Raw genomic sequence first — 26,910 nt, 5'->3', positions numbered from 1 at the left:
TTGTCTGCTGCTGAAGACTGACCCACTCCTCTCCAGGGGTGGGCAACCAACAGGCAGGTACCGTCATGACTCCTACCCAGCCTGTGTGCCAGCCCAGGGTTCCCCGCGGCTCGTGCAGCCCCTGCCACAGCACCGCCGGCAGCACCTGGCTGTGTGTGGTGGCTGTGGCTGCCGGTAGAGTTTGTGTAGCCTGGGGGACCTGGAGCAGGCAGCACGGGAGCAAGCCCAGCTTTGCCCGTGGCAACCATGCCCAGGCTCCCATGGCAGCGAGGACGGCTGCTGTCTCCGTCCCTGCGCCGGCCCAGCACGCTGCTCTGCTGGGGCAGGCTGAGGATGGGCCGCGGGGGAAGCACATGCGCTAGGGAAGACAGCAGCTGGCTTCCAGTCTTTTCTAAGGCAGCTGACTTCAATAGCATCTTTAGGACAAAAATCCTCTCCCTGCTCCTCCCGGGGTCCCACCCGGCTGGTGCCGCCCCTCGCCAGCACGGGTTATTTTCTCTCCCTCTGTTCTTTGCATCCGACTGGCTCTCCTGTTACCTCCTAGTGTTTAGAGCACATAAAACGAGCTGGTTCTTCTGCTGATTACGATGACAGTAAATGCTGATTTTAAAGGCAACATCCTCTCCTTGTTGCAGTGTATCCATGGGAATGGGCTCGTGTTCAGGCGCAGCAGCGTGCCGGGGCTCTATGCGGCTGACCGCAGGGGAGGGCGGTTTGGCTGCGGTGCAGGGGACCCGGGCACTGCTCTCTCCCATGTGCTGTCTCCTCCGCTGCGCTGCCGTCCCTGGTCTCAGCACGGCGTGTGCCGGCCAGCATGCATTTACGTGGGGTTGGGAACCGCAGCCCTAGAGCAGCCCCAAGCTGGTCAGGAGAGCGGGGTGTGAGTGCAGACCATTGCTCCGGGCGTCAGAGTCAGCCAAGCAGCATCTCCAGGCGCTGGGGTTGGGGAGAGCCGGGGCGTGGGGCACTTCCCAGCAGGGAGATACTCACAGACGGGTCACCAAACTATTGCAGAGCTCTGTGCTTTGCTATGGGTTTGCTCCCTGCCGCAGTGCGTGGCTCGCCGGGGGCTCTCAGCCACAGTGACCACCGCGGGCTACATGAAAAATCCCAAGTCTAAGCTAATTGCTCATAAATGTTGTCATTCATGAGCTCACTTGCAAAACACAGTTGGAGTCGCTATGGCAATTCCCAGCAGCACCTTGAACTGGATCCTGAGTCACCAATGCCTTGAATCACACCACAGCAGTGACCCCGCTCCCGCAGCCGCAGGGTCCCGGTCCCGCTGAAGGCAGGCGACACATGGGAGAGACACCCGTGGGCTCCGGTGCTTCCTGGGGCCAAGCACTGCTCTCCTGCGGGGACAGCCGGCAGGACATCCCGCCTGGCCATGGGGAGCAGGAGGAGGGGGTGGCACCAACAAGGAGGGTTAGAAAGACAGTCAAAAAAGACAAAGTCTGCCTTTTTAAATGAACTGCAAAATTTATTACAGTGGTTTGCTCCTGACAAGGAAGTTGGTAACCTCCTGCCTGGGAAGGAAGGGTGGGGAGTGGGGAAAGGGAGGGATGAGAGGGAGGAAAGGATGTGAGAGACAGAGAGAGAGAGAGAGAGAGAGACACTTAAGGACACTTTTCATTTTCTGAAAATAAAACGTCTTTTACCTCCCAAACCGTTTTCTCCAGTTCTTTAAGTTCACAAAAAGAAGGTGAAACCGAACCACAGACTTCAGGAGGAAAATGCACAAACATGTTGAAAGCAGAGACAAACATGCTCTTCTGCATCTAACAAGCTTCCACAAACCGCGCAGCTCCAGGCGCAGCGTCTGCAGCTCCTCAAGGCACCGGCTCCGCGCAGAGCCGCGGCTGGTGACGGTCCCCTTGAAACCAGGAGCAAACACCCGCCGTGGAAAACAAAGCTGAACCACCCCCAGCTGTGCTGGAGGAGCCCCAGCGGAGCCAGGGGGTCCTAGACATGGCGTGGGGCCGTGCTGGGCTGCCTGGCAGTGGGGCAGGAGGAGAGGAGAGCGTGGATGAGGCCCAGAGAAAGCAGCAGCGAGAGTCCGGTATGTCCCAGCTCAGGGGGCTGCAGCCCCCCAGTGCTGCCCAGTGGCGTCTGTGGGCCCCTGTCCTGTAATGAAGAGGAACCGACAGCTCTTCACTTGTGGCTTTGGCACAGCATTTGTTGTCACCTGGGGACACAGCAGAATGCGACTGCAGGTCTGGGGGCTTGGCCTGGCCTGGCACGAAGCACAGGACAGTTATTACTCCTTGCCCACATGCTTGGGCAGGTAAACGCAGGAGGGGCTGCAAAGCCCGCAGCTCCCTCAAGCCCCTGGGCACTTGCTGGCGCGGGAGCAGCTCTGGGCTGTTTGCAGCCTGGATGTGCTGCTGCCCCGGACCCCGCACTTCCCTCCTGCCCGCTGCTCTGCCATGTCTGCTGCTCTGTCCCTGTCCCGTCCTGCCCCTTGGCTGCTCACACGGCTGATGGCTGGAACAAGGCAGGACATGTGCTGCCCAGGGCCACCGTCCCAGGTCCACCATGTCTTCTCACTTCAGGAACCAGCTTGGTTCGTGGTGCCGATGCCGCCTGGGCACCATGACCTGCAAAGCTTTCCAGATGAGGGGATGCTGTGCTGGCACCAAGGGCACAGCAGCAGGGCCACAGGTCCAAAATGTCCCAAGGACAGTCTCCTGGTCCCGGTACCGAATCCCTTAGAGCCTCTGCAGCAAAGCTGTGACATCCCAGAGACGTGCTGACCGCAGACACCCGTGGGCTCTGGGCACTGCGGCTGCCATGGGCTGCAAAGCCACAGCTGGTGCCTCTAGCGCTGAGAAAATAAATCTCAGCTGAGGGCTCAGCGCTGCCCGTCCCTGCCTGCCCTCGCTTGGCCAGGGCAGCGGGATGCAGAGCAGGCAGCAACGCTGCGGGGAGCCAGGACCGGGGACTCCGGCACGTGCACCTTGGGGTCCCAGCACGGCTGCGTGGGGCCGACACCTCCAGCCCCAGCCCCGGTGTTCCACTTGGCTCTGCAGAAATCCTCTGCCTCTGTGCTGGTGCCTGGGGACACCCCAGCCGCTGTGAAACCACAACCCGTGGGGTTCACCTCACCTCTCCCCCTGCCCTGTGCACGAGGGGCCCTGAGACATGGGGCAGGGTTGGGGAGGGACAGTAGCGGTGGAGAAATGGCTGGTAGGGGCAGCAGGAGAGGAGCATAAATAGGAGAAAAGCCGGGACAGGCTTTACCCTTCCTTCATGCCGCAGAGCTGGGTTGGGCAGGCAATAGTTCAAGCACCGTGTGTGCAGAGGAGCCGGGGGGCAGCGCTGACGATGGGGCAGTCCGGCAGCCGAGCCCACGGCCCCGCAGCCATCAACCGTCCTTACTGTGTATTAAAATAAACCATCTGGGACTTTTCCAATAGCACAGGTTAAATAGCATCACTGAGACAGGCGGGGTGGCGAGGCAGCGCTGGCCCACCAGCCCCAGGCACGCGTCCTGCCCCTGCCGCACCGCTGGCAGTGCCGGGGCTCCGCCGGGTCCCTGCGGGCGACCGCGCTCAAGTCCGCTTGGCGTGCAGCATCTCGATGAGGAGGTTGTTGCAGGGCACCTCCCCGCTCAGGTGCTTGTGGTAAAGGTACTCCTCCGCCTGCATGCTCAGCGCCCGGACCTCCGCCAGCCGCAGCAGCAGCTGGCGAAACTTGTCCGTGGAGTGGGGGTAGTGGCAGACGGTGTACTCCAGCAGCGCCGCGTTGGCCTTCTCCTGAGCGTCCTTAGCCAGCGTGTGGTTCTCCAGGTACTTCACATCTGCAAGGGAGGAGCAGGATGGTGAACCCCATCCGCACCATGCCGTGCTGGGTATGCCAGGAGGAACCACACTCCTGTGTCAATGCCCCTCATGCACAAACGTGCAGCGCAGGAGGGGTCCCACGACCCATCCCTCCCAGCCTTGGGCTCCCTGTCCTTGCCCTGTCTCCCAAAGTCTCCCCCCATGCTGGAGACAGACACCCAAACCCCCAGCAGCAGGAGGGCAGATGCCCCCCTGCCCTTGCCACCCAGGAAGCTGCAAAGCCAAAACGTGTTCCCGGCTGCACCCACGCACAGGGAGCTGTTGCCAGCTGAAGGTCAAGGAAGCGGCTGCATTAATTCCCCGATAAACCTGGTCTTTCCAATGTGGCAACCGGGCTCACCAGCCTGGAAACCTTAATCCTCCGCACCTCGCCAGGGCCACAGCAGCTCCCTGGTAATCCCGGTGCCGGCTCTGCTGCCTGCAGGGTGGGAAGCGACGCGGCAGGCAGCGGCAGCAAGGAGCAGGCAGGGTCTGGCAGCCAAGATGCAGCCCCGATGGCACTGAGCTGGGGCAAGCACAGCCCCAGGGCAGAGACCATCCCCAGGCATGACTGGTCTGTAACCACCCTGCGACTGCAGCCACGGGTGACTGCAGGGACAGCCCAGGCTGGTGGCAGGAGGGTGACTGCAGGGGCAGCCCAGGCTGGTGGCTTGGGGTTTCTCCAGGCTTTTGGGACAGCCTGAGCTGGGATATGCCTCAGGATGCTGCCCCAGTGCTCTCGGGTTGCCACGAGTGCTCCAAGAAGGAAGCACTGGTTTTTAATCCGTGCAACACGTTGTCAAGCCAGCCCCGCACACAGACTTCAGTGGCTTCAGGGGAACGTTGCTGTGCACCGCCCCGTCAGCCGGCTACAGCTACACACAGCGATGGTCCCTCAACACCTGCCCACGGGACACCCTACTGCAGACCCCCGCACTGAGCCCGTTTGGGGCGAGCGGGTCTAGCAGAGGGACTGCAGGGCACAGAGGCACCCAGCAGCGCTGCACTCGCTGCCCACGGCCAGCAGCGCTCATGCACAGCCAGATTCAGGGCTGTGTGGGCAGCCTGGACACATCCCGCCCGGGGCTGGGAAGAGAGAAATCAGGGCAGGGGTTCTGGCCAAGGCGGATGGGGGTTTGGGGGTTATTTCTGGCAGAGCCCGGGGAGTAGAGGCGCAGCCGGGGAGGCCGCGGCGCCCCTGGGGAGACACAGCCCCGGCCGTGCCCATGGCACAAAGCGCCACAGGTTGTGCCAAGATGCACTTTATCAGATCACCCTTCCCTTTTCACTCCTGCGGCACATTTGCTCCTATTGTGGCTGCCTCCCTTCTACCCGTGTTGTTGTTATGAAATCTCTTTATCTGCATAAGGTTATTGTGCATGTCATTAAAAAAAAAAGAAGTTATATTGATAAATGTCAAATCTATCCCCTGAGTTGGCTCAACAATAGCTAGTTCTACTCGATGAACTCACCTGGTTCTCTGAAAGACCCTATTCACTGTTTAATTGAATATTTGAATAATCTTTTCATTCCTGCAAGGAATAAAGAATGTTGTCCAAATAACATTGACTCACTTCATTTAGAGACACTGCAGCAGTTGCAAAGACTGTCCTGTGACAAAGCCTCCCATCACACATACAGATATGCCTGGGATTATTTCTATGCCCTCAAGTGTTCTTCCTATTCACAGCTCCTTTTGTTTGGGAGAAGCTGCTGATAAATTGCAAACGCTTAAGGGAATGTGGACTATAAAAGCCTCTCTTCCTCCCCTCCCCAAGAGTAGCTGCTTCATGAATGTAAGTCATGAAATCGAATGATAGGTCAATCCATTAAGGCTCTATTAAGCCCTTCTGTAGAACAAAGCTAACCTGTGCCGTCCTCATAAATATTGCTATTTTGAGAAGCCCTAATTTTAATTAAATCTCTTTACCTGCTCAGGAGAGAAATCTATTTAGAACTCAAATGGCAGCTCTTGTGAGCGGGGCTCGGCTTTGATTGTGCTGTGGCAGAGTGGTAAATGTGGAAATTCTCTTGTTAAAGGCAATTACATCCTGCACATAATACACAATCCCATCCTCTACAGCTGAGCCTGCGAAGGGCAAATTACTCCAAGTGAGCTCTGCAATATGGAAAGAAAAAGTTGGATTTGGGGCAAAATGATGTATGGGAAAATACAGCTATTTGATTCCACGCCCTCCCCAAAAGCCTCTGCTCTGGGAAAGCGGAACCACAGCCCCGACCTGCACGGTGGCTGCGGGGCTGGCTGCGCTCTGGGGGACACTGCTCCTGCTGGGCCGGGGGCGGTGGGGGACACGGGGAAGCGTGGGGGGACCATCCCCACCGGTGCTGAGCCCGTGGGGCAGCAGCCAAGGAAGGTCCCGACTCCTTTGTTTCCCAGCCCGGGCACTGTTTGTGCTACACCTTATCACTGCTTGAACAGCAAATTATCATATCTAATTTCCCTGGATTTCAAAACAGCTCTAGAGGAAAAGAAAGCTGTGGGGGGAGATGCTGCAGGTGCAGGAGGGGACGGCAGCGCAGACGCCTGCCCTGCTCGGGCCCCCCTGCTAGCGGGGACACATCCACTGCAAACCCCAGTCAAACCGGTGGGTCCTTCAGACCGTACTGGCCCTGACCCGGGCCCATGGGACAGGGGAGTGGATTCCCCCTGCCTGCAGCATGTCAGTGCCCCCACTTAACCCATTAACCCAGTGGCGGTGCTGCTCCTGGAGCAGGCTGGCTCCTCGGTGACGGCGACATACAGTGATGCAAACTCTCCCTCAAGCACAAACTGCCGAAACACACAGCAGTGTCCGTACGGCGCAGAGCGCAGCTCGTGGCCTGCTATGCTTGGTGATGAGGCACAGAGCCACGGGCAGGAGCCCCCCTGGGTGGAGAAGTGCAAGCACAGACCAGGGCCTTGGGATGGGCATGGGGATGGGGATGGAGACAGGGCTGCCCCAAGCCAGGATCACCATCCCAGCTCGGCACAAGCACCCAGTCGCTGCAGGGACCCCAGCACAAATTCCCCTGGGGAAATGCCAGTTCCTGCCCTGTCTGGGTGTGTGCAATTAGCCGTGGCTGTGGAGGTGTGGGAAGTGAAGCAGCCGCGGTGGCAGAGGTGTGAGCCCGGAGCACGACAGCCAGCTGAGCCTCTCGCAGGCCCCGCCACCATCCTCGCGCTGGGAGGTGAGATCTCCCGCTGGGATGGGGCCAAGGAGAAAGTGTCAGCACCAGTAATGAAGGCAGCCAGGTGTCATGGGTGGTGGTGCTCAGCACCATCCACAGCCCCGCTGTCCCTCTGAGGGCTGAGATCACTCCGGTGGGACTCCCATGGGCATCCCTGCCTTGGGGCAATGCCTGCGGGGGAAGGAGGTGCAATCTTGCCCACGGTGGATGGGGAGATGCTCCCCATGGGGGTGGCAGCATGGGCAGAGTGGGATCAGGGCAGGATCGGGGCGGGAGCAGGGAAGGATTGGGGCAGGATCAGGGCAGGAGTGGGGCAGGATTGGGGCAGGAGCAGGGTTGGAGCAGGGAAGGATTGGCGGAGGAGCAGGGCAGAGCCGCTGTGCAGCCCCTGGCAGCAGCTCCCACGGCTCCCGTGTATTTTGTCTAGGCGAAGTGGGACGGTGTGAACCCGCCGCCTCGGCCTGACCGCAGGCTCCGGGGCTGAGCCTAATCAGGAGCCGTGCGCAGCCCCTGTCCCCCGCAGTGGCACGGGCCCTCTGACGCAAATCCCGGGAGATAGGGCCATCCCCAGCCGCCGTCTCTGTCAACATGCCTGTTTTGCCGTGACTGTATCAGCCGGTTGTTTCCCTGCCTGGTGCAAAGGGAGAGTGACCAAAACAGTCTCCGCTCAGCTAACAGGGCAGCAACATCCCCCGCGGCTGGAGGCAGAGCCTGGCCCTGCAGCGGGAGACATTTCGGACCCCTTGGCGAGGCAGGGGAGCTGGCAGTTCCCAGCCCTCACTCCTGCCTCCTCATTAAAAGCCTCTTCATCACCAGTCGGTGCAGCAGCGGGCACGGCCAGACCCTGAGCTGTGCGTGCTCCCTCCAGCTGCACTCCCACCCCTGAGACCCCACGGCAGCATGGCCAGAACCCCCGAGCGTGGCCGCCCCTCTTCTCGGTGCCCCCCACAGCGGTGCTCACCAAGGCTGAAGAGGATGAGGAACTTGAGGCAGACAAACTCCTGCCGGTCCACCTGGAGCGAGTGCAAGTGCAGGACGAGCTCCTGCGCCCGCAGCACCAGCGTGTTCAGGATGGAGCCAGCCTGGGCTGAGATGGTCGACATGTCCACCTGCGGGGACAGGGGTGGGGTCAGCCATGGTGCCCCAGCCCCTCCAGACTGGCTGCAGGGACCCCACACATGGCAGGAGCCGGGCACCAGCCCAGAGCACTGACTGAGAACTAGGAGCGTGAAAGCGAAGGCTGATAGGTGAAACGGGGACCCTGTTTCTCCAGCACTGCTTAAAACAAAGGGGCCCTTTGCGGGGTGCTGGCATTGCAGGTACCTGCGTCTCCAAAAACCACCCCCAGGGAGGGAAGGGGCCCCTTCTCACATCCCACCTCTGCAAGTACCAGTATGGATGTTGATCTTTCCATGAGAAACATTCTTCTCCAGAACCAGGAGCTGGATGGCAGGACAGGACAGGATGGGGTGGCACAGGACGGGACAGAATGCGACAGGATGGTGTGTAATGGGACGGGACCTTCTGCACAAGCAGTCCCATAGCACAGCAAAAACAACCCGTCCACCCTGAGCCGAGTTGGCCACACTCGGCCAGAGGTAAGACACAAATCACCCCTGGGCCCCCCCTCCAGCCCCACTACCTGGCCCCCACTGCCCCCTTTGCAGGAGCCACCATGGTCTCCATGGGCTGGCACTCACCTCCTGGCCGGTGACGAGCAGCACGCTGTGCTCCTTGCCATGCTGCAGCTGCCGGTAGACGTGGTCGAACACCAGTAGCTCACTCCAGCAGTTCTGCAGCAGCTTCATCTGGTCGCCCACCTGAAACCAGCCAGAGCAGCACCGCTGACACCCATCGTGCAGGGACACGGCCGGCCATACGTGGCCATGGGGGCAGCCAGCCACCTCTGCACGAGCTTGTTCCCGGCTGGCAGGAGGAATCTGGGCTGCCCAGGTCCCTGCACCACCCCTCCGCCCCCCTGGCTCTGCTTTTGAGGGTCAGCTCCACGCTCCAGCCCTGCGGCAGTGGCGGTTCAGACTCACACCATCAGCCGCTACGACATGTTGCCACGTTGGCATTGGACGTGGGCAGGGCTCGCACCCATCTGTGTCTCACCCTGAGCACAACAGAACAGGGTTATCTGGCAGACTGGTACGGGTTTTCCCCCACCAGGCACAACCTCCCCGAACCGCACACAAATCTTTAACAAAGTGGCTGCTGGCCGCATCCCCCGGCAGGAGGGAACGCACGGCTGCTGCACAAAGGCCCTGTGTCTCCAGGCAGCCCCTCTGGATACTTTAAACTGAACAAGACAGTCCCCATCCTCTCCTCCCTGCCCGGGATGGCAGGTTTGGGACGGGGGGGGCACAGAGCTGCCGCAGCACAGAGAGGCCGCAGGGAGCTGCCGGCTACGGGGCATCGCTGTGCCCTGCAGCTGCCAGGGAGGCCCCAGCCCACACATCAACACACGCGTGATCGCGTGCATGTTTGCACGTGTGCTGGTGTGTACACGCAGGCACGGGTATAAGCGTCCACAGCTACGCTTCCAACGAAACGCCTGCAACTGTATGTAAGAAGCTCGAACCGGGACACAGCCTGCAAGGACCTGCAAAGGTCTCGTGGGAACACCGGTGGGCTGCAGGCGGCACCAGCGACGGTTAGGATGAGCTGCCAGGGCCAACAGCTGCGTTTAGCAAAACAAAGAGCCCTGCCAGGCCCCGGTGCCCAGAGTCGTGGCGGGACACGGGGCACGCTGCTCAGGGGGCGCGCTGCTCAGCTGCCTTCCCCACCGCCCCACCGAGAGCTGCCACGGGTCACCGGCTTTGTCCCCTCGGCACTGCTCTCTGTGGGACCCCAACTCCTTTCAGCAAAGAGCAGAACCCCCCTTGCCCAGAGCTCCCCTCTCCTGCAGGGCTGGTGTAGGGAAAGGGCCGGGGGTTATCAGTAATACTTCCCCGAAGAGCAAATTCAGCGCCAGCAGAAGAGCTCTGCAGTGCCATTGTGCTCGCTGCCTTTAATAGAAGGAAGACAGATGCAGTATCACAGGACTGGATAATACCCTCGTTTTGCTGAAGAGGCTGCAATAAACCAGTGCTGGGAGATTGCAAAAGGAATAGAAGTCAGATGAGAAAGAGCTTTATGGTCTCGGAGCCCGGCACTCCTCGCAAGCCGCCGGGATTTGTTTCTCAAGTGCGGTGGGTGGTCAGAGACGGAGCGCAGCAGCGCGGGGAGGGAGGTGCGGTGCAGAAGGCAGCGATGGTGGCCGGGGTTGCAGCGCCTGCTCCTGCCCGACGGCACAAAACCTGCCTGCAGTGAGGTGCAATGGGGCTGCCAAGGCCGGGCTCGCCACCACATCGCCCAAACCGCTGAAGAAGCCACAGTACACAGCCCAGCAGTACAGACTGTGGGATTTCTGTTCAGCTGCTGAACAAAGAACAGGGGAAAATCTCATTCTGCATCAAAACAAAATGGACATTTTCTGCACTCGTGATGACCTCTGCCCCAAGGCAAGTGGCTGGCTCTAACCGCACGCTGCCAGCCCTCGCAGGGAGCTGGGCTCCAGCTGTGGCAGCACGCTGCCAGCCCAGCCGCACGCTCCCGGCCAGTGCCGAGCTCCTCCGCTCTGGCTGAGTCGCAGCGTTGTTTTGGAAGCGCCTTCCTGTGGCTCATTCCTGAGTGGGACAAGCTCCGGAAGGGACAGACTGAAGGTTTTGCCCTGAAAACGGTTTTAAAAAATTCAGCTTTTCCAAAAGGAAGCATTTAAACTATTTTGAAATCTTCTTTTCTTCCTTTAAAAATTACTTATCAGTTTCTCCCAAGCTCTGCAGGCGGGTTCAGCTCCCTCGGCTGAGCACCTCCCTCCATTCCATCAGCAGCACATTCCGCGCTGTGTGGCTGCTGCGTGGCTGCTCCCCGGCCCACACGCTCCGGTGTGCCACAGCCTTTCCTGGGACCATCGCGGTGCACCGGAGCCATGTCGCCAGGGCACGGGGAGGACGTGGTTGGGAGCGTGACGGGGTGGGCTGGGCATTCTGGGGACTGGTCAGGGCTTGGGGATGTCTCCGGGGACCCCAGCCCTGCCTGCGTCCCAGCACCAGGCTGGGTGTTCCCGTGCGCCAGGCTGGCACAGAGCACGGGGACATCCCCCCGTGGCCGCGCTCCGGCAGTGCGGCTCGGCTGCAAGGGGGCTCCCGGCTGGAGACCACCCGCCTGTGCCCAGCACGGGCCTGGCCCCCAGGAGCAGAGGCTGCTAATGGACGGCCACTCAGGGTCAATCAATCCTCTGGCGAGGCAGCACACACGCACCCTCGCCTTTAAAAGTTAAGCAAAGGATCTTCCTCTTTTAATGTCAAGGCTTTTCAACGGAGTGCTTTATCAAGGACCTGATGCAAGCTGTCTTTAAGAGGTGATTTTTTTTTTTTTTTTTTTTCCAAAGCAAGCATTTAACCCATTCACAAAACATGCAGCAAAATGCTCCCCATGCAGGCAGAGCACTCCCCTGCTGCCCCGCCGCCGAAAGCGCCTTGCTGCTGAAGGTCTGTGACCCACAGAAAAATGCATTTCCCTGCGGCAAATGGGCTGGGACCCAGGGCTGGATGTGGGGCAGGGTGTGCGGGGGCACACATGGTGCTGCCCAGACGCAGGGCTACAGGACCTGCAGGCAGATGTAGTTTTAAACCTCCTGCAACCCTCCCTGTGGGTTCGTAGGCACAAGGGGAGGAAGCCCCTGAGAGTGTTTGGGCTCCTTAAAATGTGCCCAGGCCACCCCAGTGCCTCAGCACCCCGAAGCCAAGCCCCCATGGGGATGGCACAACCCCACTGCACGCGCTGCCCCCTGCACGTCTGGTCCAGGGCATCCCCCACCTCGGGTACCGCCATCTGCCCTCGAACATCTCTGCAGCGTTATGAAGCAGAGTCACCCACCAGCAATCCCACTTTGCTTGGAAGCCCTGAGATGGTCCCAGGACGTTGATCCCCAGCCTCTCCCCACCCAGCTTCAGCACGCCACAGGCACGAGGAGCGCTCAGGTGCCCCCAGCCTGGCTTCACCCCCGGGATGCTCTCGGGCCTCCTCCCAGATCACTGGTGCAGGATTTGCCCCAGCAGCTCCCACGCAGGTGCACGGCACACACCAGCGCCCCGAGCCGCAGCCCGGGCAATTACTGGGTGCGAGCAGGACCCGTCACCTTGGCTACCGAGAAGTGCGAAAGTGGTTTACTGTCCGCCAGCCACCCGCAATTGAAACCCCACACAAGTCTAAGGTGTTAATAGGCAATGCAGGCCCCCATCCTCCTGCCCAGATGCCACCATGATGGGCATCTTAAAGCAAAAAGCCACCAAGACCAGTGCGGCAGGGCCGGGATCCCATCTCCCTGCTGGCAGAGCATGCTGCTGTGCCCAGGCTACCACTTTTTGCTGATGTTCACAGGCAGCTGGCTGCAAGGCTGTGTGAGCATCATGGCTCTGCATGTGCCGGGAGCGAGGGCAGGGCCGTGCCAGCTGGGACGCCAGCAGGCAGGGAAAGCCGTCACATTTCCCCCAGTGCATAGGATGCTAAACATTGCTGCAGCATCCACGACCAGAAGGAGATTTTAAATCTGCCAAAAACGCTCTGGCTGTTGGCCAGGAGATGGGGTCAAGATGACCCACGCATGCTAAAGGCAGAGAAGCAACTGACTGCAAATAGGCTTCCTCGTGGCTCCCAGATCTCTAGCGAGAAGCGAGGGAGAGCAGCCCCACAGACAGACCCAGCGACCCACAGGAACCCCTTTGTCCTTGGGAGCGGTGCTGCCCTCAGCGTGTGTGCCCCCCGCCATGGGTGCTTGCCCATGGATGGCAGGGTGGTTTGCCCCGGACCCACAGCGAGGCGAGGCCGAGGAGGCGGACCGGCATCAACCCATCTCCCCACGGCCCCTCCACCAGCAGTAGGGACCCGCCGCACGCCCAGCACAGCCCGGCCTTCGGGCTGAAACCGTGGCAATTTGTTTAGCATTCCTGACTGCTCATCCCAATCTAAAGGTCACTGCACCCCTGAGTGCATGACATTTATGTGTACATATGGCAGTAACACGTATATAACCCAGGCTGTGCAAGGTAAGTGTATATAAACCAAACCAAAACCAGACACAATGTGAGTGTGTAAGTGTGCGTGTGTATGCACATCTCTCTGTCTGTCTCTCTCCATATATATATAAAAAAATTACATCTGAAAGGACAAAGTTGCCTGAGACTCGCGACCCAACAAAATATATTTCACCCCCGGCCCATATTTTTCTTCCTGAAGAGATGCTGCAAATCTTCCCTCAGTCCTGACACATCTCATCTAGACTCAGTTAAAGTTCGTATTTATGGGCGTCAGCGCTGACCTCTTCCACCTCCGCCCGCGCGGCCTCGCGCCGCGGCTGCCTGGCCGGCCCTCGATAAACAAGTGGGCCCCCAAATCCCTCTCTGCCGCGCGGCATTATTAGTCTTGCCTCCGAAGGCCAGCGCAGTCCGTAATTCTCTGTCTGGTGACACGAGATGAACGCGGCGACATCAGTCTCCCCGGCGGATTGGCATGGGGACCCTCGTTTGTCAGTGGCAGACTGACAGAATTACTGGCCCTTAAATGAAACGATATATCTGGGAAGTTAAATCTGTTTTCAATCTGACTGCCCCGCGCCTGCGGGCGAACGTGGCGTGTGAGCCGATGTCAAGAGGCCATTAGCCCATCTCCCCCCTCCTTCCCCGGGCACAGCAGCGGAGCCGGGGGGGCTCCCACCCCAAGGGCCCCCACCCCGGCAGGAGGAGACGGCAAAGGGCCTGCTCTGCCACTGCCCCCCGCCGGGCTGCTGGGACTGGGACTGGGAACGGGAATGGGAATGGGAACAGGATCTGCCGGCTTCGGGGGGAACCTGCTCCTGCTCCCCCCAGGCAGGGAGCAAAGCCTTGTCCTGGCCAGGCGTGAGCTCTCCCGCGCCCCCGAGGGTTTGCTCCCTCCTCTACAGGCTCCCTGCGAGGCCCCCGCAAGAAGCCGGCTGTCTGCAGAACTGCTCTGTGCAGCTGGGAGTGCTAAGATGGGGCCACTGTGCATGGAGGCATCTGCTCACATCCCCTTGTCACCCATCTGCACCCCCTCCCCGCTTGGCATCAGCCCAGCAAGATGCCCCGGCACGATACTCTTCCAGCCTGGAGCCCAGCACTGGCCTCAGCCAACAGCCCTTCCCGGCTGGGGATGGAGACCCTCACCTTCAGGCAGCTGTTCCCAAAGGACGGAGGCGGCTGCCAGCGTCCCCTGCTCCCAGGAGCCCTGAGCACCCAGCAGGGACCGCCTGCATGATGGCCGTCGATCTCTGAGATTGCGATTTTACTCCGTGCTAGTGGGCTTCAGCGTAAAGCCATAAACTCTGCACTAGCGGGAGTTCATTTACCGCCCCAGCAGCTGTTTGCTTTTACGCGCCGGCAGGAGCAGGAAGGGGGTTTCAGGAGCTGCAGACCTGCTTCCACTTCCCAATGGCTTCTCTCCACATGCCCAAGGGAAAGCCACCGCCCCAGCACCGTCCCCAGGGGTGACACGCACAGAGGGGCGCAGGCACCACAGCCCTGTGCCGGGGGCTCAGAGGGAGCCAAGGCCAGCGACAAGCAGACTTTCTCACGCTCCCTCTGGAGTCAGGGCGGGACGCGGTGTCCTGCAGTCCCTGGCCCTGCGAGATGCTGGAAATCTGCCCCACGCTCGCTGCACGGACGAAGGCAAAAGGCACGAGGCCCCGGAGTGGCAGCGATGGACCCAGACAAGGTCCTGTCCCGGGGGCACCACATCCCATGTCCTGGGCATGGTGGGGGATGTGCCCCACTCCCGGCAAGACGCCAGTGGCCCTGTCCAGGTGAGACCTCTCCCACTGCTGTCCCCCTGAGAGCCCCGCGGGAGGAGGAGCGCCCGCCGATGCGGATTCACATGGAAACAGCCTGTTTTGGTGGCGCAATCAGGCTGACAATGGAGTTACAAGGCTACGCAGCAATGCAGCCGGGAGCTGAATTTACACTGTTTACAATATCTTCTGCAAAACAACAACCACCCTGTTCCCAAAATCCAGGCTGGACACTGATATGATTGAAATGAGCCCAACCCACCCCCACAATGCCATTTCCTGACACTGTTCTGGCAGCTGGGGGCTATTTTGAGCTGCGAGGCTCTGCCACACTCAGCCCCATGCACCCTGCGGGGTGGGCACGGAGAAGACCCTGGCCCTGGCCTGGCCATGGCCCCCACAGCACCGTGGTAGGAAGGTGATCTTGGGCAGAGCCAGGTAGCACAGCCTCACGCTCAGAGCACGGGAAGGCACCCAGATCTCCCAACCACCCTGGGACATGGCTCTTTGTCTTTTGACCATGTTGCAAAATTTTCTCTCCCATTTTTGCACCAGTTTGGGACTTTAGATCAGCCCAGGACACAAATGGGAGATGTCTGAAAGTTTGGCAAGGTTTACAGGATGGCAGAAGCCTCCCCACCCCTGCTAATCCACCTAGATGGGGTGGCCTGGCAGGACGGGGGTCAGCACCACGTCGCCCCATTGGGCACACTCGTGGGCTGCCAGCAGCAGAAGAGGCTCCAGAGGAGGCTTGGTGGTGTCCGCTGCCCCAGCCAGCCCTGCCCCGGCTGCCTGGTGCTAATAGGCACCCACCTGACAGCATCGATTTTCCTCCTAAAGGCGGAGGAGAGAATTGTCTCAACTATAATTCCTCAACGTTACATTTTTCAATTATATCTTGAGCTTGACACCGCAGTCACTCTGCCGGCGATTGCCTCCACACCTGCCCCCACCGTGATGAATCTGAAATCATTAGCCCCGCGGCGACAGCGGGGATCGCTCCGGCGTTACAGCTGGGCCCCGGTGCCTCCAGCCCTGCCGTGCGGGGAGCTGGGAGCGGGACAGGGACACACCAGCACATCTGCAGCGCCGGGCTCGTGGCCACAGGCATTGCCCAGTCCTCACGGCATTTCTGCCCAAATCCTGCCCATGGCAACATCCCATCCTCACGGCGTGTCAGCCCCAATCCTACCTGCCCCCCACCACCCGCCCAGTGCAGCATCCTTCTCCCCCACCCAGGCTCCTACCTCCAGCTCCTTGAAGAAGATGCAGCTCCGTGCCCACTCCACGATGGAGAAGAGGGTCTGGTCAGCCATCTTGCACATGAGGCCGAAGGTGCTGAGCTTCTCATGCCGGCCTTTGCCTTGCTCTTGCTGCAGGCAAGCCAGTATCCGCGCCTTCACCTGGGCCTCGTCGGGCTCCAGCTGCAGCAGCTTCAGGATGACCTCGGGGATGTCCGGAGGGGAGCTGCTGGGATAGATCTCTGGGTAGACGTAGGTGGGCACAGACTCGTGCGCGTTTGTGTAGTGGTCTGGGTACTCGGACTTGATGGTGCGGTTGGGGAAGGAGGGGTAGTGGTAGCCAGTGAGTGGTGCGTGGCTGGGCACGGTCATTCCCAGAGAGGGTGTCCCATAGGGGCTGCGCTCGTAGTCGACGGGCGTCAGGGCGGCAGGGTTGGGCGGCAAGGTCTTGGACATGGCGTGGATGCTGTGGATGGTGGAGGACAGGCTGTAGTCGTTCTGCACCGGCGACATGATCTGAGGCACGGTCTCCAGCTTGAAGCCATTGGCACGGATCAGGGCTTTCTTCTGCTGCTTTAAGGCACGGTCCCGCTTGTACATGGGTCCAAACTTGTTCCTCCCGCCGCGCATCCGGTCTGCACGCACAGCTGGGGGCAGAGAGGACAGGGGCTGCAGAGAACCCACACGGATGGAGACTAGCACCTCCATGCAGCATGGAGAAAATGATGGGGGGGGCGGATTTGGTGGCCAAACAGGACTGGGGGACACTGGGGAGACCTTCCCAGAAAGCCACCAGCAGGACCATGCCCCTCCCAGCCCAGCCGCACACACGGGGGATGTGACATGGCAGGTTCGGGTGCCTGGGCCCAGCTCCTGCCGTGCTGGCATAGCCCTCAGAGCCTCTGGGCACTTCAGGAAAGGAAGAGATTTTGGCTTTAACTACAACATGGGCTGGGGGATAAAGCAGCTTGCCTCCCTCACGGACTGGGGGGACAGCCCATGAAGCCCAGGCAGATGAGGGTCTTGACACCCACTTTCATTTTTGCAGCCCCTGACTCTGGACCAGCCCTGGGGTTTCCTTGTTTCTGTAGAGCCTGGGACCCCCACAGCCCCCTCAGGTCTTTGGTTCGCCTGCAGCCAGGCTGCACAGGCTTCTTTTCTGCAAATCTGTGTCCCTCTTACGGGCAGCATGGCTGGCAGACCCAGCCGGGTGCACTGCACCCCGCGGCAGCGCTGTGCCGGCTTTTGGGCCCGAGGCTGCCAGTCCCGGCCAAGTATCAGCTACGGCGGAGGGGCTCTGCTGGAGCATCCCACCGCTGGAGTCACTCTGACTCATCTCGCCATCTCACGGCTGTAGCAAAGCAGATGTTCCCTCCGGACCACCAAAGAAACCCAAGAATGTGTCAGAGCACAATGGAGCAGGTGCTTCTCTGCAGCGCGAGCTCATCCCACCGCACCGCGCTGCTGTGCTCCCGGGGGCTGCTGCCCTGGCCCACCCTTGGAAGAGCCACAGCTCGCTGGACGCTGGGAGCTGGACGGCAGTGCAGAGGGATGAAGGAGAGTGTGCCAGCGAGCGCAGCCCGCAGACTTAGCATCAAAGGGGAAAAAAAAATCCTCTGCTAGTTTGCGTCCCCGCTGACAGCAGGCGGGTCTTGCTTTTGTGTCTCAGCTGTTACCTCTGTCTCTCTTTTGACTGCTTATCCTGGGGCCGCTGGAAGCTCAGCCAAGCACCCCGGAGAGCCAGGCCACCTCCCAGACTCTCCCCAGGCAGGCTGGAAACACAGGAGCATCGGCCGGCAGCAGCAGCATTTCCAGGGCGAGCAGGAATGTGCTCCCAGGGGAGCTGCCCTGCGCTTCCTCCCTTATTCTGTATTCATGAAAACAGCATTTCGCAGGGAGCAGGGCGGCCAGAGGCATCCTCTGAGGTGGGGGGTGCTGTGCCCCCCGCCATCCGGCTGCCCACACGCTTCTGGGCAGCAGACAGCTGCCCCGGGGCAGTTCCTAACTTCAGGGGTACAAGGGAGATGGCCGCACTCAGCATGGGTGCGTCCCCCTGCTGGGATCCCCTGCAGGCAGACCCCCCCACGCAGCCCAAGCGGGCAGTGGCAGGTCTGGGGCCCCTGGCCGCACCCCCAGCAATGCCAGAGCCCACCGAGAGCCCCAGTCTCCCACCCACTCAAAGTAGGGTGTTTCCACCACCGCTCAAGGCCGGGCCCAGCGATGCCCAGGGTTCTCATACCACGCGGACCCCTGTGACCCGGGGCACAGCAGGGACCCCACTGTTCTGCCTGCACACACCCCCCACAGCGAGAGGGGCTCACGGCCCAGTCTCACAAATGCTCCGCAGGCGACCGCTAGTACACCTCCTTCCCTCTCCCGGCAGGAACACAAAGGCAGAAGAGGCCTTTTAATTCCCTCTTGCTCCGCTTTTCCTGCCTTTTCTGCCTCACTTGGGATCGGGAACAACTTGCCATTTGCCACGTCCCAACTGGTGGCTGGGAAGCAACCGATGCAGCCCGACCTCCAGGGCAGGGGGGCCCGAGCAGAGCTGCCCAGGAAGCGCCTGCACCCCCAGCATCCCCCCAGTAAAAGCATCTGCAGGCGGTCCCCGAGCCACCCACCCAGGGTGCAGTCAGCCGGCACGGTGGCAAGAGCGGGCCCCCAGCTCCCTCCGCCTCATCTGCCCTCGTCCCCAACACAGATCCCTGGCTGCTTCAGTGCCCCCCGAGCTCTGCCTGCCCTCACCCACCTCTCCCTGCCCAGGGGGTGCCTGGGGGGTGCCCAGGCAGGCTTGGGCCGGGGCTGTGCTGTTCTCCCCAGCCAAGCTTCATTGCAACATCCCTTTGGACAGTTTGAGGAGGGCCTGTGTCAACACTTTGTCCACAAAATAAACCACCTCGGGCTCGCTTTTGTCCTGCGGAGCTGGAGGCTCGCCTTCGAAAGGTCACCTCAGACTCCTTGCCCAAAAATACTAGGAACTGAGGAAAGGTGGGCTCCAGGTTTTACAACAAAAGAGATGGTCCCACAGGAATATCACCCTCCGCTGGGTGGTCCCCCCCTGGCTGCCCAGCCGCAGGATTCAGCTTAAGGAGCTAACAGTAGGAAAATAAACAAAAAATCCCGGCAGCTGCCTTCATCAGCTACGGAACCAAATGAGCTCCAGCGTGAGCAAAAACTGCTGAAAATGGCCAAAATGAGACCGTGTCTGTCCTGTCCCAGCCACCCCAAGCACTGCCTCTGCCTGTCTGCCCCCAGAGCGCCCGGCCCCTGCCCAGTGCCCAAACTCCCCTGCAGCACTAGTCAAAACTGCCAGAGCACGCATGGATTGATCTGGGGCACCAGTAACTCCAGTCCGGAGAGGAGGGCGAAACTGGGATCTGTTCGGAGACAGGGCTGGAAGCCAGCCCACACCGGGAGTTTTGCAGGGGCTGATTTTGCAGCTCGATGTTGTGTCTTACTCCTGCGCCTCTGCTCGCAGGCTCTCACCCCGCTGCTGGAAGCGAGCGGCCGCTGTGCGAGTACACGTAGTACTTTCTGATGAACCCGCACCCTGCCCTGCACCCCCGGGCGAGCAAAGCCCCGTGCAGCCAGCCCGGCCGGGCCAGGGGGCTCAGCCCGGCCAGTGCATCTGCCCTCTTTCATCTGCTGCGAAAAGTAAACGATTTCAGGAGAGAAGGGGTGAGGGGGGCGGCTGACTCGGGGGAGGGGGTTCTTTTCCGCGTCTGCTTTTGCTTTGCAGTCCCTTGCCAGCAATCTGTCCGTCCCCCCCGCCCCGAATGTATTTTGTGGGCCCGTGGTAAGCGTTGGAGAAACCACAACACCCGACTCGGGGATGGTGGGGCCCGACTCTGATATCTCAGTCGGGATCGACTTCGACATGAGCGAGGTGGCGGCTGCGGGGGCTGTAATTGCGCTCCCCGAGAGTCAGACGAGAAATCTGTTAAACGAAATGTCACCAAGAGGAAAAATATAATTCGTGGTGGGTCTGCAGCAGTTATTGCAAGCCCCATCGTTTTTAATGTTTTCCTTAAGTCTCGGCTTCTGGAATTATGTGCTTAAGGAAAACAATAATTTCTGCGCTATTTCCCAACCGTTCTGCCAGCAAAGAAAATCCTGGAAAGTTGAAACCGCGGCAGCCAAAACCCCCGGGGAAACACAACAAAAACAAAAAAAGGAAAAGCAGGAGGGGACGCGAAAAAACGAATTTTTTTTTAACTTGGGAGGGAAAAACGGAATTGAAGCGGCCGCGGGAATTACCGGCCCGGGGAGGCGGCGGGGCGGCGGCGGCGGCGGGGACAGCGCGACGGCCACGGGGGGACCGCGCAGCCCCGCGGCCGCCCCCTCCGCCGCCCCCGGCCCCCTCCGCGGCCGCGGAGCCCGGCCGTGCCCGCGGCGAGCCCTACCTTCCAGGCGCATCCCCACGGTGAGGCACTTCTGGAAGCGGCAGTAGGGGCAGCGCTTGCGCTGGGTCTTGTCGATCTTGCAGTTCTGGCTCTCGGTGCAGGTGTAGTGTTTGTTGTTCTGCACCGTCCGCTTGAAGAAGCCCTGCGGCGGCGGCGGCGATGCGGCGGGCACCGGCACCGGCATCCCGACATCCCGGCATGGGCATCCCGGCACCGGCATCCCGGCCCCGCGCCCCGCTTCCGACGGCGGCTCCCGCCGCCCCCGCCGCCCCCCGCCGCAGTCGGGGCTCCCGTCGCGGCCGCGCTCCCGTCCCGCCGCCGAGCGCGAATCCGCCGCTAACGAAAACGGGCGAGGAGCGGCCCGCGGCCGGTCCCGTTGCCCCGGCCCCTGCAGAGCCTCCTCCCCGCTCCCCGCACAGCCCTGGCCCCCTCTCCCCCATGCAGCGAACCCCCGCACAGCCCCGGCTATATCTCCTGCACAGCCCCGGTCCCCGCACAGCCCCTGGTCCCGCACAGCCCCGGCTATACCTCCTGCACAGCCCCGGTCCCCGCACAGCCCCTGGTCCCGCACAGCCCCTGGTCCCCGCACAGCCGCGGCCCCGTTTCCCCGGCCCCGCACGCCCCGGCCGGGTCCTACCTTGCAGCTCTCGCAGGTGAGCAGCCCGTAGTGGTACCCGGAGACCTTGTCCCCGCAGACCGGACAGAGCTCGTCCAGGTCCTCATCATAGGAATAGTCCATCCCCTCCAGCGGCCCTGCTGCGGGACAAGCCAGCGGGTCAGCGGGACGGGGCGGGCGGGGGACGGGGACGGCGGCCCCCAGCCCCTGCGCTGGGTGCGGAGCGGGAGCGCGGCGCGGCGGAGACCGAGCGGCAGGTGCCGGAGCCGGAGCCCTTTATAGCGCCTGGAAGAGCATCTCCATGTTGGTGCGGGCGAGCGGCCAGCCCCCCGGGGGCTGGGGAACCTCCTCTGGGGAGAGCGGGCGGCTCACGGCGCCGGGGACAAGTGGTGGGGGGGGGCGCGGAGGGACCTGCCAGCCCGGGGACAGGGGGACACGGGGACGGGGCCGTTCTCTACCCCGCTGCCGGCCCCGGCACGGCAGGCCCCGGCGGGCACGGTACCCCGGGCCGGCAGCTCCCGGCAGCAGCCCCGGGCCAAGCACAGGGGGCAGGAAGGGAGCTGGGGCTGGGGGGGCCGGGGCAGGAGCAGCCCCCTCCTTCCCCTGCTGCTCCGTGCTGGGTGAAGCTGCTCAGACAGGCCTCAGCAGCACCAGGGTCCAGCCCCGGCCACCCCAGGGGTAGGCACAGGGCGCCTCTCTGCAGGAAGGGGCTTGAGACCCTCCCTGCCCCCCCCGGGGCTGGTGGAGGTGCCCCGCGCCATCCGTGGGGATCAACGAGCCCCTCACCTCCCCAGGCATCCGGCCTGCGAGCAGCAGGACCACCATGGGAACCAGGAGTCCCAGGGGCTGGAGCACAATTAAATGTGTCTGAGGAGGAGGAACTCCCCACAGCCAGCCCCGCTCAGCACAGAGCCTCCAGACCCCTGGGCCCTGCCAGAGCCACCCCTGTTACCCCGCACCAGGCAGTCCTGCCAGCCGCTGGCTGCGGGGGGTGCTCACAGAGCCCGGGGAAAGCTGCGTGAGGAGCACTGGGGGGGTGCAGCAGCTCCTGACACCTCCTCTGGGACCACTACTAACGAGATGACGGTTCAGACCTAGTGCTGGCCACCCCATGTGGAGCAGCCACTGCCAATGGTGTCCTGGTCTGCCTGTCAGACAGCAGTTGTTCACTGCCAGTATTTAATTAATTGCTTCACATTTAGAGATTCTTAACGAAATATTCCATGACGACAGCAGACCGGCAGAGGAGCACCCATGCTCCCAGCGCGTCCTGTTTATTGGGATGCTCCCAGGCCTGCCGGCCATGCGCCACGGCCCAGGCACTTGGCCACGGGGAGCTCGAGGCTCCGGCTCTGAGCCGGGCACCAGGACTGAACCCATCCCATCAGGGATGAACCGCTCTGTCAGGAGACCCTTCATGGCTGATGCAGAGTCACAGCCTGTCCCAGCACGGGCAGGGTCCCTGCGAGCTTGCAGTGCCTGCGGCTGGCAGGAGCTGCACAGCCCCAGGGAGGGAGCTCCAATTTGAGGCATTTTGATGCCGATGGAGGGCAGTGGTGTGGGGGCCCTGAGGCCGTGGGCGCCCGGAGCTCCGATCTGCTGGGGGCTGTGCTGCTGGCAGAGCCCTGCAGAGGGGAGCCACGGCTGCTAGCCCCACATGGCTCATCCCACACAGCTCATCCCGCGCGGCTGATCCCACACGGCTTGACTCGCACAGCTCATTGCACGCAGCTCATCCCACCTGGCTCATCCTGCCCGGCTCGCCCCACGCGCCCACTGCCTCCCGTGGGTGCGGCGGGTAGGAAGCGGCGCTGGCAGGGAGAGCGGCAAACAGGAAACGGGCTCAGCAGGGCATCGCTCCGGAGGCACCAGGAGCTGAGCCCAGGCTAAGAATAGCAGCAGAGCAGCCCCCAGTGCGGGTCAGCCGCCGTTTGGCCGGGAAGGAGTGCTACCACCACCGGCAGAGCCCCTCGGCCACGGCCCCCGCACTCACCGTGAGCTCCCGGGGGAGCTGCCGGGCAGCTGCGGAGCAGGAGTTGCCATCCCAGAAGAGGAGCCCAGGAGGGATTGCGGGTCAGGAGAAGAGCTGAGCAAACACCGCGAGGAACAAAAGCAACACGGAGCCGAAGGCTGCGGTGCCTGCTGGCGTGGGATGGGGAAGGGATGCAAGCTCAGCCGACCCTGGATACCAAGGGGTCCCGGCCACGTCCCACGCGTGCTCCAGGGTGCAGGGGCTGCCTGCACTCCCACGGGTAATACACAACACTGGGGTGACTGTGGACCCCCCCGGCCAACGCCGATCAGCAGCCAAATCCGGCATTTCTGGGCAGCAGCATGGCCGAGGGGCCAAGGCTACGGCGAGGCCCCGCTCAGCTGCCCGGGCTACACAGAGCCTCCATCCCCACGCCCGCTGATGGGGACGGGACGGGAAGCGGAGGCCCACGCATGGCTCCCGCTTCCTCGCCAAGCCCTGCCACGTCCCCAGCTCCGGCCTCAGCGGCTGCCATGCCAGGGAATGGTGGCAGTGGGTGGGAGACGGGTGGGACAGAGGGACCGCGGTTCTCCCCACAGCCACATACTCACCGCGAGGCGGCTGTGTGCCCCGCTGTGCGTGGGGCCAGGGCGGCAGGAGAGCCTTGCTTGTTCTGCTGACCAGGAGCTGCTGCCCGAGGAGCCTTCGTGGGGTGCTGGGCACCGCTGCCCTGTCCGCAGTGAGCTGGGGAATTTATGGGACCCGTCTCCGCTGGGAAGGTGTTGGGGTTCTGGCTGCGCACACGCCGCGCTGGGCAGGACACCGGCCAATCTCCTCCCCGCGGGGGCCAGGCTCAGCCGGGATGGACCCACTTCGGTGCCTTATTGGCTTCTGCGGCCACGTGACCGCGATGAAAAACATCATAATTAAGCTACAAAATGCTGCCCATAAACTAGCATTAGAAAGTGACAGCGGAGATAAGTGGGACCCCCACGGCAGATAACGCGCCAGGGGAGAGAGACCCTGTGGGGAGGCGGGGGGGCACTGGCGGGCGGCGGCGAGTGCGCCAGCACCCATGGCCATGCTGATTTACAGCCCAGGGCGGGAGGGAGGGGGCCACGGGCATGGGGCAGGATGCCTCCGGGAGGAGGACAAGCCCACAGCACCACCCTGCCCCGGGACCTGCAGCCGGGACCTCCCCAACCCCAAGGGGTCTCCTCGGCAGAGGAGGGTGGGAGAGGGCTCCTCCATGCGTGGGGCCCTGTGCCCAGGGTCCTTGCAAGCTCACAGCGCCCACGCTGGCAGCTCCACATGAGCCAAAATGGCACCGGAGAGAAGTGGGACCCCTTGGGCCAGGGAGGTGGCAGGGCAGCCAAGCTCCTGGCAGTGGAGGTGTGTTTGCCGCATGGGTTCTCCCACTCGCCATTGCCCGGTACAGTCCTGACCCGTGAGAACCCCACTGGCCGCAGAGCTCGGGTTTCCCATCGCTCTGCGAAAACACAAGGGCAGCAAGGCCAGGCACTGGGGTGAGAGGCCGTGCACGGCACCTCCTGTCCTGCCAGGGCGGGGGTTTACTCCCACCGCCAGCCCCACGCTCCAGCCATCCATCACGGCAGCATCTCCCGGCCTGTTGCACACAGGGACCCGCTCTGTGCCTTGTCCCACAGCGATGACAGCCCCGAGGACGGGCTGGCCCGGCTGGGGGCCGCTGACACCGAGGGCGGCATGGCGGGACACACAGTCCTGGGCTCAGGGGTCAGGGAAGGGCTCATCCCGCCCTCGGCATTGACACAGCCCTGACACGGCACGACAGTGGCGGGCCCTGCAGTGTCCCCACACCGAGTTGGGGGTGGCAGGGACGCCCCCCCTGGTGCTGCAGCCAAGGGGAGAGGAGCGGGAGCAGCGAGCTGCGCAGCCCTGCTTGTTTTTTCCTCGCTCTTCAGCTGAAGAGAGGAGAAAAACTAATGAAAACAGAGCTCTGGAAGAAGCGCCAGGCCCGGAGCAGCTTCCGCCCTGATCCCCAGCAATTATCAGCCGCATGCCAGATGTTCCGACGCAATGCCAATGTCAGAGAAAATAAATCTGTGGCAGGTTCAAGGTCCCTGCCGGGCCAGCACGCAGCGGCTCACGGCTCAGCACCGCGCGAGGCAGGGATGGAGCTGCGGGGCGGCCGCGGCCACTTCCTCCGGCCGGGCATTGTTCCCCTGGGAAGCCCCGGCTTCACGCCGGCCGCTTGCTATTTTTGCAGCAAGGTGCTTTCAGGGGCAAATACGTCCCCGCCGGCCTTGGGCACTTTCCTTTGCACGGGCCCTTGCCAAGGCCATGGCCCAGCTTCTGCAGCGGGCGTGCGGCCCTGGGTCAGGGCCAGTGTATGGGCCATGCTGCAGCCCGGCAGGTCCCGGCCAGTGGTGTAGGGAGGGCGGATTTGGGAAGGCCGCTCCGGAGTGGCCACGCAGGGGCTGGGCAGAGCTGGCTCCCAGCAGGGCGGGCGTGTGGGGCTCCAGCACCGGGGACACCCAGGCCCCTCTGCCACATGGCCACCAGCCACGTGCCACCACCGACACCAGGGCCCCCTGCAGCGGCAGCACCTGTCTCCTGCCCAGGCTGCTGCTCTCCTTCCCTGCCCTGAGTTGGGCTTGTGCTGGGACATGGGACCAGCAGTGCCCGAGGAGACACGGGATACCCCAGGCAGCGCGTGCCCGCACAGGCAGGAGTGGCCAGCACATGCCAAACCCATCCTGAAGGCTGTGCACAGCCCTAGGGCTCCCTGGGGACAGGGAGGAGGTGCAGACTGGGGTGACATTTCGGTGGTCACAGCACCCAAGAGGGAGGGACAAAGTGGCCCTGGGTTTCCAGCCTCACGGGTCTCCAGGGATGCGCTGGGGAGGGGATGGCTAGTGTTCAGGGATGAGGATGGACCCCAAAGTCACTGCTCTGCCACAGCATTGTCACGGCCAAGAGACCAGCACAGCCCCTGCTTCATGCTCCCAACAGGCCCAAGCACCGGCACATCCATCACCAAAGCCCCAGGTTTTGGTCCAGTGACTGCCCTGCCCCATCTCCTCCTGGCCAGGCCATGGGGCCGGCATGGCCATGGCACAGCCGGAGCCCATGGAGCTGCACCACCGTCTGCAGGCTGCAGCCATGCTTTGGCTCCTTGCTGGTGCGTAGCCTTGATGCTCAGCAAAGCATATCTCCTGCTTGGATTTTATCTCCATCCACTCAGCTTATCGGCAGCGGGGCAGCCCTCCTGCCTGCGCCACGTTCCTGGAGCGTGCCTGCAGCAGGTGTGGTCAGCACTACTGTTTGCCAAATCTCGCTGCCTGCACCGCTGGCTGCCCGCAGTCCCTGACTCCGGGGCCCATGCCGATAATGCACGCGCGGCGAGGACTTTGGCGATAGCATTCCTGATGACATTACCTTGTCCTCTGCATTCTTCCGATGCCACGCACGCCTTCGCTCGGGGGTGCGGGCGGGCCCGGTGCATGGCGGCGTGTGCAGATGGTGCGCAGGCAGCGCCGGGAAGTGCTGGTGGTCTCCTCCCGGGAGGACTCATTGACATATCAGTCACATAGTTCTGCATAATTGGGACTTGGATGCAGCCTCTCTTTATGTTTCCTCTTGGCAGTTGCCAACAACATGAAGCACTCCTGGGTCAAAATGACAGCCTTTTGTTTACTATTCCTGCTTATGTGCCTCATTTTCTTCAAGGATAAGAGCTCTTTATAGGAATCTTTATTGTGATGAGGTTAGCAGAGAGAAAGATTTCTCTCCAGCTTTCTCTCTCTCTTTCACAGCTGATTAGCAGGGTCAGCCCGC

The 26,910-nt window shown here is 62.0% G+C and overlaps 1 protein-coding gene across 3 annotated transcripts; it reads right to left on the bottom strand.

Annotated features, from left to right (window-relative positions):
• Positions 1 to 1,462: 1,462 nt before the first annotated feature.
• NR5A1 (nuclear receptor subfamily 5 group A member 1) lies at positions 1,463 to 23,865 on the bottom strand. Of its 3 annotated transcripts, none has more exons than XM_074608553.1 (7): positions 23,703 to 23,865; positions 21,141 to 21,259; positions 20,504 to 20,645; positions 16,107 to 16,747; positions 8,714 to 8,833; positions 7,975 to 8,122; positions 1,463 to 3,802 (listed from the first exon to the last, which is right to left on the bottom strand). In XM_074608553.1, the coding sequence occupies exons 2-7, from the start codon at positions 21,240 to 21,242 to the stop codon at positions 3,555 to 3,557; spliced, it is 1,401 nt and encodes a 466-aa protein (XP_074464654.1). In that variant the 5' UTR covers positions 21,243 to 21,259; positions 23,703 to 23,865; the 3' UTR covers positions 1,463 to 3,554. The 3 variants fall into 3 exon arrangements, with proteins under 3 accessions (XP_074464654.1, XP_074464655.1, XP_074464656.1); XM_074608554.1 differs by having other exon boundaries at positions 21,141 to 21,256; XM_074608555.1 differs by lacking the exon at positions 23,703 to 23,865 and adding an exon at positions 23,113 to 23,239.
• Positions 23,866 to 26,910: the final 3,045 nt, after the last annotated feature.

Source organism: Larus michahellis, chromosome 15 (assembly GCF_964199755.1).
Source record: "Larus michahellis chromosome 15, bLarMic1.1, whole genome shotgun sequence".
NCBI lineage: Eukaryota > Metazoa > Chordata > Aves > Charadriiformes > Laridae > Larus > Larus michahellis.
Note: the sequence above shows the minus strand (reverse complement) of the source record. Positions and strands in the feature narration are given on the sequence as shown.